The sequence below is a fragment of the Cariama cristata genome, unplaced genomic scaffold (genome assembly GCF_000690535.1).
Source record: "Cariama cristata isolate BGI_N322 unplaced genomic scaffold, ASM69053v1 scaffold1377, whole genome shotgun sequence".
Lineage (NCBI taxonomy): Eukaryota > Metazoa > Chordata > Aves > Cariamiformes > Cariamidae > Cariama > Cariama cristata.
In genome coordinates, this window is record NW_009624697.1 from 1,704 (window position 1) to 17,933 (window position 16,230).

The 16,230-nt window shown below is 45.9% G+C and overlaps 1 protein-coding gene across 1 annotated transcript in view; it reads left to right on the forward strand.

Moving 5' to 3' along the window:
- Positions 1–1,289: 1,289 nt before the first annotated feature.
- Positions 1,290–16,230, forward strand: part of TYRO3 (TYRO3 protein tyrosine kinase) — a 39,721-nt gene continuing 24,780 nt past the window's right edge. Inside the window, exons 1-5 of the mRNA XM_009703254.1 lie at positions 1,290–1,471; positions 3,785–3,885; positions 7,962–8,132; positions 10,895–10,981; positions 15,154–15,269. Of these exons, the coding sequence (XP_009701556.1) occupies positions 1,290–1,471; positions 3,785–3,885; positions 7,962–8,132; positions 10,895–10,981; positions 15,154–15,269 (657 nt within the window). The remainder of the gene's footprint in view (positions 1,472–3,784; positions 3,886–7,961; positions 8,133–10,894; positions 10,982–15,153; positions 15,270–16,230) is intronic.

The following is a 16,230-nucleotide window of genomic DNA, read 5'->3' on the forward strand; positions in this document are numbered from 1 at the left end:
GGCTGTAACAGAGTTTGGGAGCAAGAGGGCTGCTTACTTAGCAGCGCTCTGGATTTCACAGCTGGTGTTTTTCTGTCTGGCTCTGTAGGGTAGCGAGGCATCCTGTGAGAAACTGACCAGCCAGTGAAATGGGTGAAGTTGTAATGTCCTGTGATACGTGGCTGGGCAAGAGTGGTGGAGTAATTTTTTTTTTTTCTGAAGGATGTGGATGCTGCTGCCAGGGTGTAATATTGAACTAGGCTAGACCTGTTCTGGTCTGTCAGTCCTGTGCCACTGCATAGGAAATAGCCACTCTCCCTAACAAAACTAGCTTTACATTTATTCTTCCCCTTCCTGCTTTCCCACGGTCTCCTTTGATCCTCTGGTTTCTCCTTTATATGCCTTTCTTTCTTAAATGCGCTTACATAGTTGGCTTCCGTGTCTTCTCATGGTAACACATTCCATATATTTGCTTCTGCTTGAGGGAAACACTCCCGATCCACCCACACGTGTAGGAGTGCTACGGGCCAAATTCTGATCAATTCTGTGTCAATGCAAACCTGGGCAGCTTCACCGACTCTGGCCCTGCTGCTTTGGGGTTGGAACTGTATAGATCTGGGTACAACACGGTCCTTTGGCTGGACTGAAGGGTCAGGGAGGCTCATTTCAGCTCACGCCCACGTCGTGCAACAGAAATACGTTCTGTAAACAGTTCTGCTCCTCGGCGAGGTATGCTGTGGAATAGGCTTTGCTTTGCTTTCGTGGGTTTTGCAAATTGCAGAGAAGCTTTCTGTAATGCAGAGGAACAGTGCACTCTGAATAACGAGACATAATTGATTCTTTCTCATATCCCAGCTCTTTACAAATGCATACAATGGAGCAAGCACAATGATTTCTTAGCAGCACGGGAACACCGTAGCTGAAATTCAAGCCTGGGGAAAAGAGGGAGGTGTGGTACCGTGTTGAGCAAATACGCTTAGCACTGCTGGATCACTTGCACGGCGAAGCTCCCAGCGTTTCTGTCTGGCTCTGCCTGAGCACTGCTCTGCAGGAGCTCACCCTGCTCTTGCAGGAGTTCAAAAAAGCCCCACGTACACGCCGAGCCACCACTTTTCTCCAGCAATTGTGCTTCCAGTGCTTGCCTTTGACTGTTGCTTAGCAGACATAGTAGAGCAGTGCTGAGACTAACAGACCCCTCTGCAGCGTGTGCTGGTAGGGATGTAATTCCAGACCACCAACCTAGAGTAATTTGCTGTACTCCAACCCCCCTTCTTCTGGGGGTGGGGCGGAGTAGTATTTTTTTTTTAGGTATGAAATTTACAGGATCTCCAATCAAATTAAAGGTGTCCCAGGGTCAACCCGTGAAACTAAATTGCAGCCTCGAGGGAATGGAAGATCCCGAGATGTTGTGGATCAAGGACGGAGCAGTGGTGCAAAGCGTAGACCAGGTGTACATTCCAGTAGATGAAGAACACTGGATCGGCTTCCTCAGGTACAACAGATGCAGAGAAGGAAGAATATCGTGGAAACTATTGCACAGTTTTCTGCTGTCAGCTATATCTATGCAACTGCAGTGCCCTCGGTGGGGCAGGGTCCTCAGGTCTGCAGTCAGTGTGTGGCAGGGGCATAACTGAGAGCAGAATTGAAGCCACTGTGGCTGAGATTTTGTGCACTAGAACCATGTTGGTTTCCCGACTACTGTGGTGACAGGTGCTTTGCTAATGCTTGTGATGCTTGAGACGTGACTTCAAGGTGAAAGGATGTTCTTGCCTTGTTTGTTCATCTTGTTCTGCCATGCAGCAGGAAGAAGAAGGTCTGACTTACATAAATAGGTTTTCTCTCTCATACTTGTTCTGTTCTGTTACTGTCTCTTGAGCTGTCAGTCTGCCTAAAGGGTCAGGATTGTTAATTGAAATGAGACTTCCAGGATGACATCCCCTTCCTTTCTTTGGGGAGGAGTATTTGTCACCTGAACCATCCCTGAGTCATTTTGCAGAGGCTTTCCTAATGCATTTACACTACGTGGTATCAGTCCTGACCTGCTTAGAGGCGCAAAAACTCTCTCCTGCAAAGCAGCTCTCTGTGCCGTTATTTCAGCAGAAGAGGGATGTCAGCTAGTTCTGGAAGTACTGAGTTAAACAAGACCCAAGGTTCTGCTCTGGCTTTTTCTATCCATAAAGAGAGCTTGTACAAGCAAACATGCCATCACTGTGAGGGCTCAAAACTGTTAACTGACTGAGAATCGCTCTTCCCTGAACTCTGGCTTCATCTACTGTTAGGTTTCTTTGATTGACATTGCATAGAGTCTCCAATTCCAGCATCTAAAAGTCTCTGTGCTAAAACTTTTCTGTAAGAAACGTTTTGATAGGAAACAAACAAACAAAAAAATCTGTACCCAGCTGAACTATTAAATAACATTATGTTGCAGAAACAGTTTTTCTTGAAACTGTAACATTTACTTCCCCCGAGTTCTACTAGTTAACTCTTTTTGCCCCTCACAATCTCTCACTCTGATCTCCTTTCTCACCTCTTGTTTTCTTCCACTGAGAACTTTCTGCAGCACCAGGGCTAAGTTAGGGTGCTAAATCCAGATGTGTCCATATATTTTTCTCCTTTTTCCTTTCTTCTCCTAAAGTGATCATTTCTACCACCTACTGTGTAACTCTCTGCTGCGATCGCTGTGTTTCAGAACATGCGGCTGGATGGGCAGGACAGCTGATGCCATTTGAAGGTACAGCTCTGAAAATCAGGCTGTAATGGGTCCATTTTGTGCATTTCAGCAAACACTCTTCCTTTTCTGTCTTCCTTCCTGAGACGTTCTTCCCCTTCCCCAAGGCGGACTGCTAGCGTTAGAAAGGTGGGCATCAGATCTGCTGAGGATCCCTGCATGGCTGCACGTCCCGTGGGGGGCAGTCAACATTTGTACGTTGACAGGTGCTCAGAGTCACACTGGTGCCTCTGGTAGCTGAGAACTTGTTGCTTTGGGACCAAATTCTGCCCTAACTTACCATGCTAGCCTAGTGTTGCTAAACGACAGTGAGGATACCACAGATCTCCAGCAGTGGAGCAAGGAGCAGAATTTCTTCCATGAACTGGAGGCCCATGACTTGAATGCTGTGCAGTCCCCGTGGCTGCCTTCCCCAGCTTGAGTGCATCTTCTCAGGAGGGGAGCTGTTGCTGAGCAAGGGGGAACACAAAAGAGTTTGCAGGGTGAGGTCCTGTGCTGGAGTAGGCCAGCATAACCCCTTGAAATCACAAATTGAGAGGCCCGGGGAGTTTTGTGGTGTGAGGTGCTCTTGGGATAAGAATAACACTGAGTGCAGTTGAGGCGAGGGGGGCCCTTTTCTGACCCATCTGTTCCTGTATGAGGCCGTCACCAGTCCTGTCACCTAACTGAGGCAACACAGTCGGGCTCTTTGGAGGTTTGTGATTCGGAGTTTCCTGGTAGCTCAGACATTGTAAGCCAAGCTGTTGCTCTTGAAGGCTAGCTAGAGTCACAATTCAGGATTGAGATGACCAATCCCTTCCTATCCTCAGAGGACACAAATGACGGGTTTTCTGTGAGGACGTTTGAGAGGAAGGCTGTCTGCTCTGCTGAGGATTCCCTCCACCCACATTAGAGAGGAGCCTCCCATCTCCGCTGTTTTGCCGTGCGCTTTGTGCTGGCTGACTGCTGCCTTCCTCCCCAGAGCTGGCTGCGTGGGTGTTGTCCGTGCATCTGGTTTGCCAAATACTGGAGGGTCCTTTGGGGCAAAAACGTGCTTTATCCACGTAAAATATCGATTTGGCTTTTGACTTTTTTCAGCTTGAAATCCGTCGAGCGGACAGATTCTGGGAAGTACTGGTGCCAGGTTGAGAACGGGGGGAAGAAGGAAGAATCACAGCAAGTGTGGCTCATAGTGGAAGGTAAGGAGGAGTAGTAGTGCTGGTTTCCTTTCAGGGCTGACCCACCAATATGCTGTAGGTGGAAGTAGTGGGAGCAGATTGCTCCAGTGACAGGCTTCTTGACTCTCAACCGTTGCTGCTAACTGCAGCGAGATGGCTACAGAACAGGAGTAAGAAATAGGAGACTAGCTTCAAGGAGAGAAGCTGTCAATTCCTTACCTTCTGGTTTTATTTTGGCACGTTAGGAAACAAGATCCTTTCATGCACACACATTTCTTTCCAGCCCCTCAATCCATTGTTGCTTTCATTTCCGAATAATTCGTAGAATGATGGGATAGTTCAGGTTGAAAAGGATCAATGGGAATCATCTGGTCCAACCCACTTCTCAAAGCAGGGTCACAGCGTGGTTCTGTGTATCAGCCAAACAGGTCTTTGAGGGCAAGGTACAGTTTTTAGCCCAGTTCTGAGTTTTGGGAGAAGCACTGTACATCAGCGCTTCATAGCTGTGACTGTTCCGTGTGGCACTGTGTTGTCCAGTCTTGTCTGATAAAGAATAACTTCTACATGGTTGCCCAAAAGTTGTCCAAGGCATTGTGGATTGGTTGGCTACTTACTGTCTCTAGTTTCGTTTCCCTTGAGCCATGATTGTGTTAGCTCTTCAGAAGCCACTAGTCATAGGATGGCTTAATATTTGGTGAGAAAGTTGACAGGAACAGTGCATTTGCAGCAAGAAGTGGCTTTTTGGATGTAATTGGTAACATTTTTGGGTCAGAGCTGAATTGACAGTCTTAAAGAGGGGGAGCAGGGAGGGTGTCATGGGAGGTGGTGTGGTCTGGGTGTTTTACAGCAAAGGTCTCACTCACTCAGAGCTGTGGAAAGATTCATAGCAGTTCTCATGGGAAGAGGAACGCTTGCCTGCTGCCTTCCATAAATCCCAGGCTTTTGTCCACCTAAATTTTCAGGTGCAGTGTCAACTGGAGAATGTTGTTTACACTCTGTAGTGTGCAGAGTTTCCATTTCTATTCCAATTACCATGGCCTGCTGCAGAGGTGGCTGCATTTGCATGGTGGGTATGTTAGGAGTGCTGGGGTAGCTCAGTGTGCTAAGCCATGTGAAACACAAAGGAGCCCTTCTGGATAGCATAGGCAAAAAATATCAAAGTCACAAAAAATAGCTGCAGCTAGGTAAGGGGGAGTGTTGAGAATGAAGGCCAAAGCTTACAGTGGAAACTAAAAAATGCAACTAGTTGCCTTTATGAAAAAAGCAAGTACAGCAGAAGCTTGTTAAACTTGAACCAAGCATGTAGTCATGTGAAATGGGAGTTACCAGAGAAAATTAAAAAATAACAAGTAGTAATAAGGGGTGGATTTTTAAAAATGTGTTAGCTGTCAGCATAAGAAAACACTGGGGAATGGAAAAACTTATCAGTCCCACCTTCACTGTTATCTCTGTATGTATGTCTTCCCTGGGTGTACCAGCTTTGTCTAGAAGTGGTTGCTGTATTGATAACAACTGTTGTCCTCTTTGACTGAGCGAGGATCTTTGCTCTGGTCATTTGCAGCCTTCGGTAGGTGCTGACGCCCTTCAGTGTGCCACACAAAACAAGCGTGGACTACTGGTGATCCAACTTAAAGTGAGCTCGAATGGATTTCTACGCTGTCTCGTATCTGCCTCGAGATCCACTTAGGTAGTCTGTATCAGGCAGGATTTGTAGCAGTGGTATTTGGACTGTCTTTGTAATATAGCTGAAACGTTTGATCTTTTGAAACACTCCTCAGAATTTACAAAACCAAAATTATTTTGAAACTGTTCTCTGGTTTAGAAACTAGACTCTGGCCTTACCAAGAACATGATGCCCAGAGAGGTAATCTAAGAGGCACACTGCAGAGTGTGTCCATCTTAAAAATATGGATTATGTTTCTTACAGAACTTTCCCTCAGAAATTACATCTCTGACTGTGTGGCTGTTCTTGGGGCTGCTAGTGCCTGTTAGTCAGACCCCCAGCCACACCTGTATGGACACATCCCCCTGAATTAACACTCTCTAAAAACTGAGCTGTAGAAAAAAAATCAGCCCTGTAGGTTGGATGCTGGCTTGGAACAGGGGATAGACAGGTTTATTTCCTTGCTTTACCGCTGATTTCCTGGCTGTTGGCTGCTTAGTGCCTCCGTGGTGCATCTGTGAAGGGGAGGGTGCCAGCACTCTTGTACCAGGAACTGGGAGGCGAAATGTGTCACAGTGATGTACCCAGGTAACATACGTACGAGCACAGTGCAAGCTCCTGAGCTGGATGAGTCAGCTGCACTCCCTAAACTATGAGAGCTTTTAATTGTGGTCTTGTCTGATCTGGTTAGCTGCTCCCAAAGTGAGAAAACCTGCCGAGCTGGGCAGGATCCTACTGAAAGGTTACCTTGGGTGCCATGGCAAAGGGACAGGAGGCAGGGATCCTGCTGATGGGTAGAAGAAATGATGGTATTTCCCCTTCTAATCTTCCTTGGAGAAGGAGGTCAAAGTGGGTGAAGGTGTCACAGCTGCTATCTGGAAAGTTCATTCACTTTTATTGCCTATGTATGACTGCAATAAAAAAAAATAAAGTAAAACATGTAAGCAAAAACCAGCAGTAAATGATGATGATGGATATACCTGTCCTGAGCATTAGCCTTTGCACAGACAGGCAACATTATTATTTTTAGACCTGTTTTAGTTTGTTCATTTACTCGCCACTGTAAGGGGAGTGGGAAGGAGGTGAGGAAGGCACAAAGAAACTGCCACCTGAAAGACACAAACAGCAACTGGATGGTCAGTAAAAGTCTGAGGACACCACTTTCAGTGGGAGTGTAGGGGAAATGTCAAGTGTTAGGTTTCTAAATCCCTGTTTAGGCACCAACATGAATTGCCTGCTGTTGGAGGTGCTCAGCATCTGGCATACCAACTGTGGAACCTCTTGGCCCTGTCATCTTTCGCCATGCACAGACAGCATAATTTAAACATGTGAATGGACGATGTCGGTTCTTCTGTTTCTGTGAGGTGGTAAATGAGCAGTTTCCAGAACATGCTTTTTCCAGCTGAGAATACCTCATTTTGGTGTAGACACAGTTGGTAGTGGCTGTGCTTGACACCCAGAGCTTTGAGTATAAAAGGGAACTCGACGTTTCTCTGGGCCTTCAGCTCTTCCAGCAGCCACCAGAAGCGTGCGGTGGCTGTCCTGCAGGGTCAGCACTGGTGCTGACGGCTGGTGAATTTTGTGTTACTGGTTTGGACCACTGAAACCACAAGAGTTTTGACATTGCCTGTAAGAGGAACCACATCTCTTGATATGTTGGGTTATGCTCAGCTATTGCCACTTAGAGATGACCTGAGGTAGTTAGCATTGCAGCTACATTTTGCTCCCTATGGGCCTGATTGTACCAAGCAGGAGTCTCCACGGTGGGGAACAGAGAGCTATCAAGAGAACCATGGCAATGGATAGCCTTCAGCTCTGAAACAAATTACCCCTAACTCCAAGGCAGCCTGGTTCTCGTGGTGTTGCAGCATGCTGGAAGGTGGCATCAGTCAATTAAGCTGTGGGGAGAGTATTGTAAATGATCCCAGTCTCTCACTGGGGGGAATTCTTTCCTCATTCATGGGTTTGTTACGGACGCTAGTTCAACACATTCAGTTTTTAATGCATGGCAAGAAGTATCTGCAGCTGGATTAGGTATCTTTCTAAAGTGGTGTCTGCCACTGCTGAAGTTATTGACTGTTGCCTCTTTAAACTCAAATCTCTCCAGCTGAAAAATTGAGCAAATAGTGCCACTAAAAGCTACTTCATAGGGGATTCTTGAAGGAGACTCGGTGAAAGAGGTTTTTGAAAGGCATTCTGGGCAGCAAGCACTCTTTTCTCTCTGACTTCTTCTCATGGGAGTATGTAGACATTCATGCCCTGAGGTGATCCAGCACGTCTGACCCTGGGTTCTTGTGAAGGGCTTGGAGGGAGTTGGATTAGCCATAGGGGCAGGGCAGATGGGTGTCCAGCGTTGGGCACTGGTATTAGTGGAAATAAACAAGAGACAGAACGAGTCTCTCCAGTTATTATCATTTGTCTGTTGCTTTTCTAGGTGTGCCCTACTTTACTGTGGAACCTGAGGATGTGTCCGTGTCCCCTAATGCCCCATTTCATATGGCCTGTGCTGCTGTTGGTCCCCCTGAACCAGTGACAATTGTCTGGTGGATGGGAGACTCTAGAGTGGGGCTTCCAGACATCTCCCCCTCCATCTTAAATGTGTCAGGTAAGGCTGCTGCCAATGCAGAGGTTCACTGTGAGCATCAGAAGAGGAGGAGAGCTATCTTCTGATCATGCCTAGTGACACTGGGTAGCCATATAGTGTGAGAATGGTCTTTGACTGTACATTGAGGGTTGAGAGATCATGATCACATACAAAGCCTGATCATCTCGAGGGGTGATCGTTGCTCTGTACGTTTTCTGCTGGCTTGAGGTGCACAGGCTCTTACAGAGCTTGGGTGGGGCTGGCACTGCGGTAAGGATGCTGCTGGACATATGATGCATTGGGTGCCTCTTTTGTTCGACCTTGTGGAGGGTGTTCACGGTTATATTAAGTGACTCTGGTGACATTTGGCTTGGAAATCTCCAAGCATTCACATGTAAGAGATGCCACCTCCTTCTTCTGTGCACAGCCATGTCACGAACTGCTTTCCCCACCCCCCCCCCCCCCCCCCGCCTTCGTTCTTGCAGGCTTGCTGAATGCTCTTATGATTAAAACCTGCCCACCTCATGTAATTGTTTGACACTTTTAGAGTGGCTATATTGGTGCTGAAGTGGGCTGGTTGATGTCCTCAGAGACCAAGGTGGGCCCCAGAATGGGCGCTAGGTTCTTGGTGGTAAGCCTGCCTTCCCCAGCAGCGTCAGCTGAAAAACTCAGGAGCCAGTAGGTTTTTCAGGCTGCTTTTCAGCCCACTTTCAGGGAAGGGCGATGTATCTCTACCGGGACCTGACCACAGCTGTTCTTGTAGTTACATCCTAAAGGTAACTTTCTTCTAGTTAGTTGTCCAACAGCTTTGTGTAACTTCTCTTTGCTGCCGTTTTATTACTCTCAGCAGCCCTGAGCCAAAATTGAAGTAGCTATTTAGAAAGAGAAAGTTTCACAACTAAGAGTCATCTCTGGGGCCTCTTCATTGGTGTTAATACAGCTACACCCAGGGGAGTTTCTGTACATCTCTGGCCATCCTTTGAGCTAGCCAATCCTGTTAAGCCTTCCCTTAGAACCTAATTTATATGCAAATCAAAACCTGGTTTGTGATTTGCAATGGTTTTATCATCTGCTCCCTCTCTTATGTAGTCACTCGATGCTGTTCCAAGTTGGAAATGAAAACTGCTCCCTTATGATATAATCTGCCTGTTGAAATGGAAACTGGAAAGATGGATAGTCAAGAGGGGAAAGACAATTAAAAAAAAAAAAGTCCCTTCCTCCACTGAACTCATCCCATTGTGCCTCAAAACTTCTGTCATTATAGGGCAGTGGCATGGAGGCTTGGAGAAGGGCATCTTCTCCTAGTGATTCCCCAAATGAATTGATCTTATATATATTTGTCACCAGCACCTTTCTTTGCCCTTTTCAGTGTTCTTTGGGGTGTCCCTTGGGCAGATCATGTCTTTGCAATGGAAAAAATGTAGCAGGACACAAGCTGCAGGGTCAGATTGCCAAAGCATGCAAAAAAAGAGGTTTGGTGAGAAAACAAGCATTGCTAGCTAAAAAAAGTATCAAATTCTGAAGAAAATTATCTAATAAAGTACTGGCTAGGAAGCAAACATTTAGAAGGTTCAGCAAGCAGTTGGTTTGGTAAGAGGATTGTTGTATTTGGAAAGCAGTGCTGGCAATGGTGCTAGAGAGCAAGGAAATTTTGGTTTGTGGTGTGGTTTGTGTTTTCCTTAGGGCAGGGCTATGTTTGGTTCTGCCTTTGGGAGGTGCCTACCACGTTAGGTGCTGCTCTGCTCTGCTGCCTGGCCTTCAGCCTGCTGGCAGCATTTTCCTCTGGCTTGCCGGGGTGAGTGGAGGAAGGTAAAATACTTTGCTCTTTCATGTTTATAGCAGTCCTGCCTCTCTTCCAGTACACCTTCTTTGCAATGCTGTTAGTCTCAGGCTTGGGAGGTGAATCAAAGGGCAAAGACAGACACTGTGCAAGCCGCTCCGTGCAGTTCTGAAATCTTTTTCCCTCCTAAACTGTATGCCCATGGTGTGCCAATCCTTAACTTTTCTCAGATAGAGCCCTGTAAGGCAGCTGAGGGCCAAGTCGAGTGAAATGCTGGACACACTACTCCAGGCAGCTTTAGAAATCTGTCCCAATTCTGATTAATTAGCAATACCTATAAGCATCTTGGAGCACCCAGACATCAGTATGATGCCATGTTCAGGCTCTGTGGGATTGATGGATGCTCACAGACAATAGGGAGCATAATCCTCACTTGTATTGTATCACGCCTGGAAAGTGCCTCAGTGCTGATGCAGTAGCATTTTACTTCCACTTCCTTTTCATGTCTTCAAAAGTCTGAAGCAAGGTGAGGGACAGGTGGGCATTAGCTTGAAATCTGCAGCATCTGGTGGGAAGTTTGCCTAGGCTTGTAGCCCAGTTAGAAGATGGTTGTTGTGCAGGTGGGAGGCTGAGATCCAGAGCATCAGACATTGTGTCAGCACAGGGTTCAGCACAATCCTTACTCCAAAGATGCTCACCAGAATGTGAGAAGTGGACATCTACTAACTGAGCCCTGTGAGCTGCTGTTCAGCCAGGTTCATCTTTCTTTTTCAGTGCTTTCTGAAGCTCCCATGGAAGCTCTTCTGCATTGCCACACTTTCCATTAAAAACACTTTTAGCACGTTAGTTACATTGGAATCCATGTGCCTTTGATTGGCACCCAGCTCAGCCCCCCAGTTGCCTGTACAGCTTGAGCTGGATGTCGCACATAATTGCAATTCTGCTGAAGGTTGAAGCTGGATTATATAGCTGTTTGTGTTTCCTTTTCTTGGCTGATCTCCAGGTATTAATCAAAGCACAGTTTTCTCCTGCGAAGCTCACAACGTAAAGGGATTGTCTTCATCTCGGACAGCCACTGTTCAAATTAAAGGTGAGAGAGTGCAAAAGAATGGGCAAGGGACTTGGGTTTGCTCTCTGGGGAGGGGAAGTAGGGCTCCTTAATGCGAGGGGTTGTCTCAGAGCTGCCAGCAACCAGCACTGGTTGGAGCTCTAAGCAGTTGAAACAATGCTTTGTGCTCTAACAGTTCCCATTTGCTATGCAGGGTGCTATCCCAGGCTGTTCAAAATAAACCACATCTGATTCAGGAGTGGAAATGTGGTGTCAAATAACAGTTTTTTCCATAGAAAGGAGAAAGTCAGAGCAGTCAAATTGTTTGTGAGAGATGAAGCTGGATATAAATCTGTAGCTGGGGAAATCTTTCCTTCTTGGAGATAGATGGGTCTTGTTAGAGCTAAAGAGGCCATTACTTCTGCTTGCTTCTATTGGCATCACATGAGATGCTGAAAAAAGACAAGGAAGGTGATCACCAGTGGCCAGTAAAGTCTGCTCATCCACACTGTTTTTATGGATCTAATTTTGTTCATTCTTTGCTCTTTAAAAACTCATTCAAACCAAATAATTGCTAGCCTTTGCATGACCAGTTGCCATTTGGAAGTCCCTAAGTTGATGTCACGTTTCCTCTGTTCCTCCAGGTGACTGAAATGGGGGTAATCGGAGCAATCAGCTCTTCCCCTCCTCTTCATGTTGAGACGTTTCTGCATTTGAATTTTCAGTCATGCTTTCATGCAGGTTAAATGACGTGATTGTCAGTTCCAGGAGAGGCATGTCACAAAAATCGTTTGTTCCAAGTGGTAGCTTATTGCTCAGCACGAATAAGAGCAAGCATTTATGTCTGTATCAGAACTCACAGTTGTATTAGCTAATGTTCATTAAAGGGTAACTTAAAATCCAGCTGTAGATCTACTGCTCTTACACTGTATTTTTCCTTTAGGACATTGTGGTTACTGCTATGCCAAGAATGCAGTATGCTGGACTAGTAAGATTTATAACTTAATTTAAAAATATTTGGAGTTGTTGCTTTAAAGGCTTGTCTACACAGGGGAATTAGTTATTGTGGAATATATCTTCTATGGATATTTTTATCCTGGGATAGAATTTAGTTCACAAAGCTATTATGCTTTAAAAAAATCTGATCGAGCTGTAATTTGAAATAACATTTCGCATAAATAAGCTTTTTTCTTTTTTTTAATGTTAACACAGATTTTTCTCTTTTTTTTTTTTAAACCATTAAGAAGATGATGGGGTAAAGGCTTCAGAATTCTCACCTTTCTCAGCAATTATGTTTAGCCGAAAGTGTTCCATAGGGGTCAATCATTGACTAATGAATCCACACGACCTATTTGGGACGAACGGATCACTATCACACACTTCTGTACGCACACACACACTTTTTAGAGCTGAGGAAGAGCAAGCTTAAGTGATTTGGCAAACGTTGCACCAGTATGTGGCATGTCCTAGAGAAAAAAAACCCCAGGTTTTAAATAGCAAATCCAGTGGTAGTCGTAAAAGTTCTGTTATACCGCAAAGATATGTCTAAAAGAGTAGTTACAAACTTAGGGAAATGATGAGGCCCTTCTAAAGAGCAAAAGTTTTGAAGATCTAGTACAGCCTCTGTTAAAATTTAAAGCAAAACTCCTAACAAGGACAGCAGCAGGAACAGGGGCAGGCCCAGATAATGTTTATTTAGTCCTTGATCCTATGAACATGTAGACTTAAATGAAGTTACTCCTAGGAGTAGTTGTCCATGCAAGCGTGATCAGGGCCTTCCTCTCTTACAGAGATTCATTTGCTAATGAGGACTCTTAAGTCTTCCTATAATTTATTAAACAATTTGTTTCTTTTGTGTTTCCAGAGGCAAATATTTTTGCTAGGACATTTACAAACTGTTAACGCTTCTTCCTATTTGCTGCTGCTGTTGTTCATTATCCATTCTTTGTAGTGCTTACAATGTGCTGGGTGTACTCCGAGCAGAAAATTACTGTTATTGTGGCCCACGGTCCCCAGCCCTGTATTAAGCGCCATAGTTCCAGCTACTCCACAAGCACCGAGGAAGGTAGCTCTCATTATGTTAACACTCAAGGCCCTGTTTTCAGACTACCTCTGCTCTCCTTCATGTGTGTGGCTAAGACTTTGAGGATTGTAGCCCATGTTTCGGAGCACCACAGGAAACCGTGACCCAGAGTTTTTTCCCAATGATGGAGATGGAGAAATGTATCTATCGCTTCTATAAGCTGCTGAGTTAGAGGAAGGTGCTGGCAAGCTGACCCTCTTCAGTGACTTTCTCCCTTACTTAGTGGATGTGTTAGCAGTTGATTATTTATTCTCAGTGGTAGTACAGCCCGTATCTCCTTTGGGCCTCCCATCCAGTGTTGAAAGTTACGTGTTGCTAAACCCAAAGGCTAGGAGTGTGTTTACAAAAGACTTGAGTTAAGGGTAATGTTTCGATGATATCCAAGTAAGCACTGAAAGCAAGCTTTTTTCCCGCCAAAGAGTTTACAAACCTGAATACCCAACATCAAAAGGGAAAGAAACCCAGACACAGAAAAGTTGTAAGTTAACTCACAAAGACCTTTCACTGAAAGGCAAAGAACTTATTGCCCATCTTCCACCCCGGCCCCGTGCTCTGCTACGCCACCTCCCAGCCATGCACACCATTCTTATCGAGGTGGCAGCTCCCTGCCCTGGGTCCTGGTAACTGGTTAACCAGACAACAAAGGCTTTATAGGGTTAATCTGTGGCACCATCTATTCCCTGCCTCATCCTCTCCTCTAGGCCCTCAGCTGAGACCTGGCAGGGGGCTTTGGTCTGTGCATTTCTGCAAGATGGCCCTGTGGACATGCTGAAGGCAGTATTGTGGTTTTGTCCTCGGTGTGGTGAGAGACAAAGGTCCTCTCTGGCACAGCAGGAGATGCAGCTGGAGGAATCCTGATTTGCAGTTACTTTTCCACTGTTGCTTTCTACAGCTCGGGAAAGGTGGAAAATTCAGTCTGTAGACAGAGCCTTGCTCTGAGGACTGTTGGGTTTTTGAAAGAGGAATAGTACAAAATTACATGTTTCACTTGAGGGTACAATTTGTTGAGGTGCTGCAGGAAAAGTATTACTCATGGCAGCAGCGTAGGATTTTTTAAAATGAGGAACAGGTCAGGGGAGGGGTTAGTATTCATGAAGCTGGTAATTTTTTCAGGAGTGAGGTGCTTAAATAAAAAGAGACTCGGAAGTGGAAAAGAGATGGTGAGGGGTATATTGGGAAGAATAGGAAGTAACTATGTAGAATTACAGTGCGAGGAAAAGAGAAGGCAAAGGGAAGCATTGAGGATCCTAAAATGAAGCCAAAGAGCTCAGGTTAATGCGACAACACACTAGAGGTCCCTGCGGTGATGGAGGTTTCTGGTCGGGCCGAGAGCAGAGGGGCAGTGCTGTGGTGCTGCTCTGTTGGGATAGGAACCACAAACATCTGATTTAATGCCCGGTCTGGGAATCCTGATTTTATTTCTGGCTCTGCCCTTAATTTGTGATGTGGTATCAGCCTTGCAACAGGCTCTCCCTTTGCCTTGAATTGCCCCTCTATAAAACAGAGTGCTTTCTGAGTTTGTTTATCCCAAGCCTGAAGGAGGCACAGTTTTCAGTCCAGGCTCCATCCCAGGGTGTTTTGGGAAGATTTTGTAATGGACACCTGGAGGCAGAGCTTTCACAGCACAAAGTGATGTACTGCAAATCCAGCTGCGGGGTACTTGGGTCACTACCACCCTTGGACTTGTGCTCGCAGAGCTGGTTTTGGGGGGAGGGCTGGACTGAGAACCAGGGAAGGGATTTTAAAGCCCTGATTTGGTTCACAAGGTAGGCCCACAAGCAATTGTGTGTGCGGGGCTGGCTCGTGGATTGCAGTGGAGGGGGCAGGGAGGAGGGCTGAGTAGCAAAGATGTAAACATCACACACTGGCATTGCTATCAAAGAGATCAACTGCTGCCTGTATGCGTAAAGCAAGTATGCTGGACTATTAAAGAATGGATGTCAATAGCTTGTTCAATGTTAAAATAATAGTTTCATTCACAACAGTCAGGGACACTCTCTAAAGATGTGATATTGCACCATTTCTGTTAGTGATTTCATTGCATAATTTCTAGCCTCAAGCCTCTGCCATTTCCATGTGAATACCTGCTCAGTTCTGTGTATACTGAAAGGTCTCTTTGTTTCCTTTCTAGCCATGCCTCTCCGGCCTCTCAACGTAACTGTAAGCCAGGTCACCAGCAGCAATGCCAGCGTGGTCTGGGTGCCAGGATTTGATGGCCATGCACCCCTCCATTCTTGCACTCTTCAGGTATGGCCCCTCTGGATTGTCCCCTGCCCTGCATGAAGAATGAGACTCCCCTGAGCCACGACATTGCTTGGGCCATCTTTTGCTCTCCTAACTGCTTTGCAGCAATGTTTGAATTCTTATTCCACAGTTTGAAAACATGGAAACTTAACAGGGTGCAATTCAGGGCATATATAAGTGCAGTGCGTCAAGTGTTGTGCATGAAGTGTCCGGTTGAGAATTTGAGACTGGCCCCCTTCTCCCTCCTGGCAGGTTATCACATCACTTGCTTCATGGCAGCTACTCCATGCAGAGCATTACACTGCAGCACGAATGAAGCACTTATCACTCAATGGGAAGTGCCCTTCAATAGCTGCAGGGTACTCGTGTGTCCTGCTAGCCTGGAGCAGCTGACCCATGGTAACGTGTTCCAGTGCAGTGGCCTGTGACTCCTAGGCCAGCTCAGCCCCGTGCTTTGCAGTCTCAGAGGAAATGCTGCAATCTGGACATAGCAGTGAGCCCAAGGGATGAGGAGCTTGCAAAGTGTAGAATGTGGTACAGGAAAGGTGGGAATGATGGAAGCAGGAGACATATTGGGCTTTTTGATACAAAGTCAGGCCTATTTGCATGTTTCAGAGTAATTTAAGCTCTGCCTCTAAATCTTGATTGGTTTTCCATTGTCAAAGACCAGTTCTGCCCAGAAAATCAAGGGTGGTAATATCCTTTAGCTCTACTGGATGCTGAGTACTCAACGTCTCTGAAAAATTGGATTGCTGCTTTAGGTTCCTGGGAACAATGGTACGTGTTCAGCTTCAGGCAGAGTTAGTTTCTAGCATTGCACACTTAACTGTAAAATCAAATCAAACAGGTGGTAACCGAGTGTGAAAAAGAAATGTGGATTCCTGAAGCAGGCTGTGCAAACACAGCTAGGCACATTCCTCATGGATTTATCTGCTAGGTGTGAATATTGGACCCCTATGCTTTC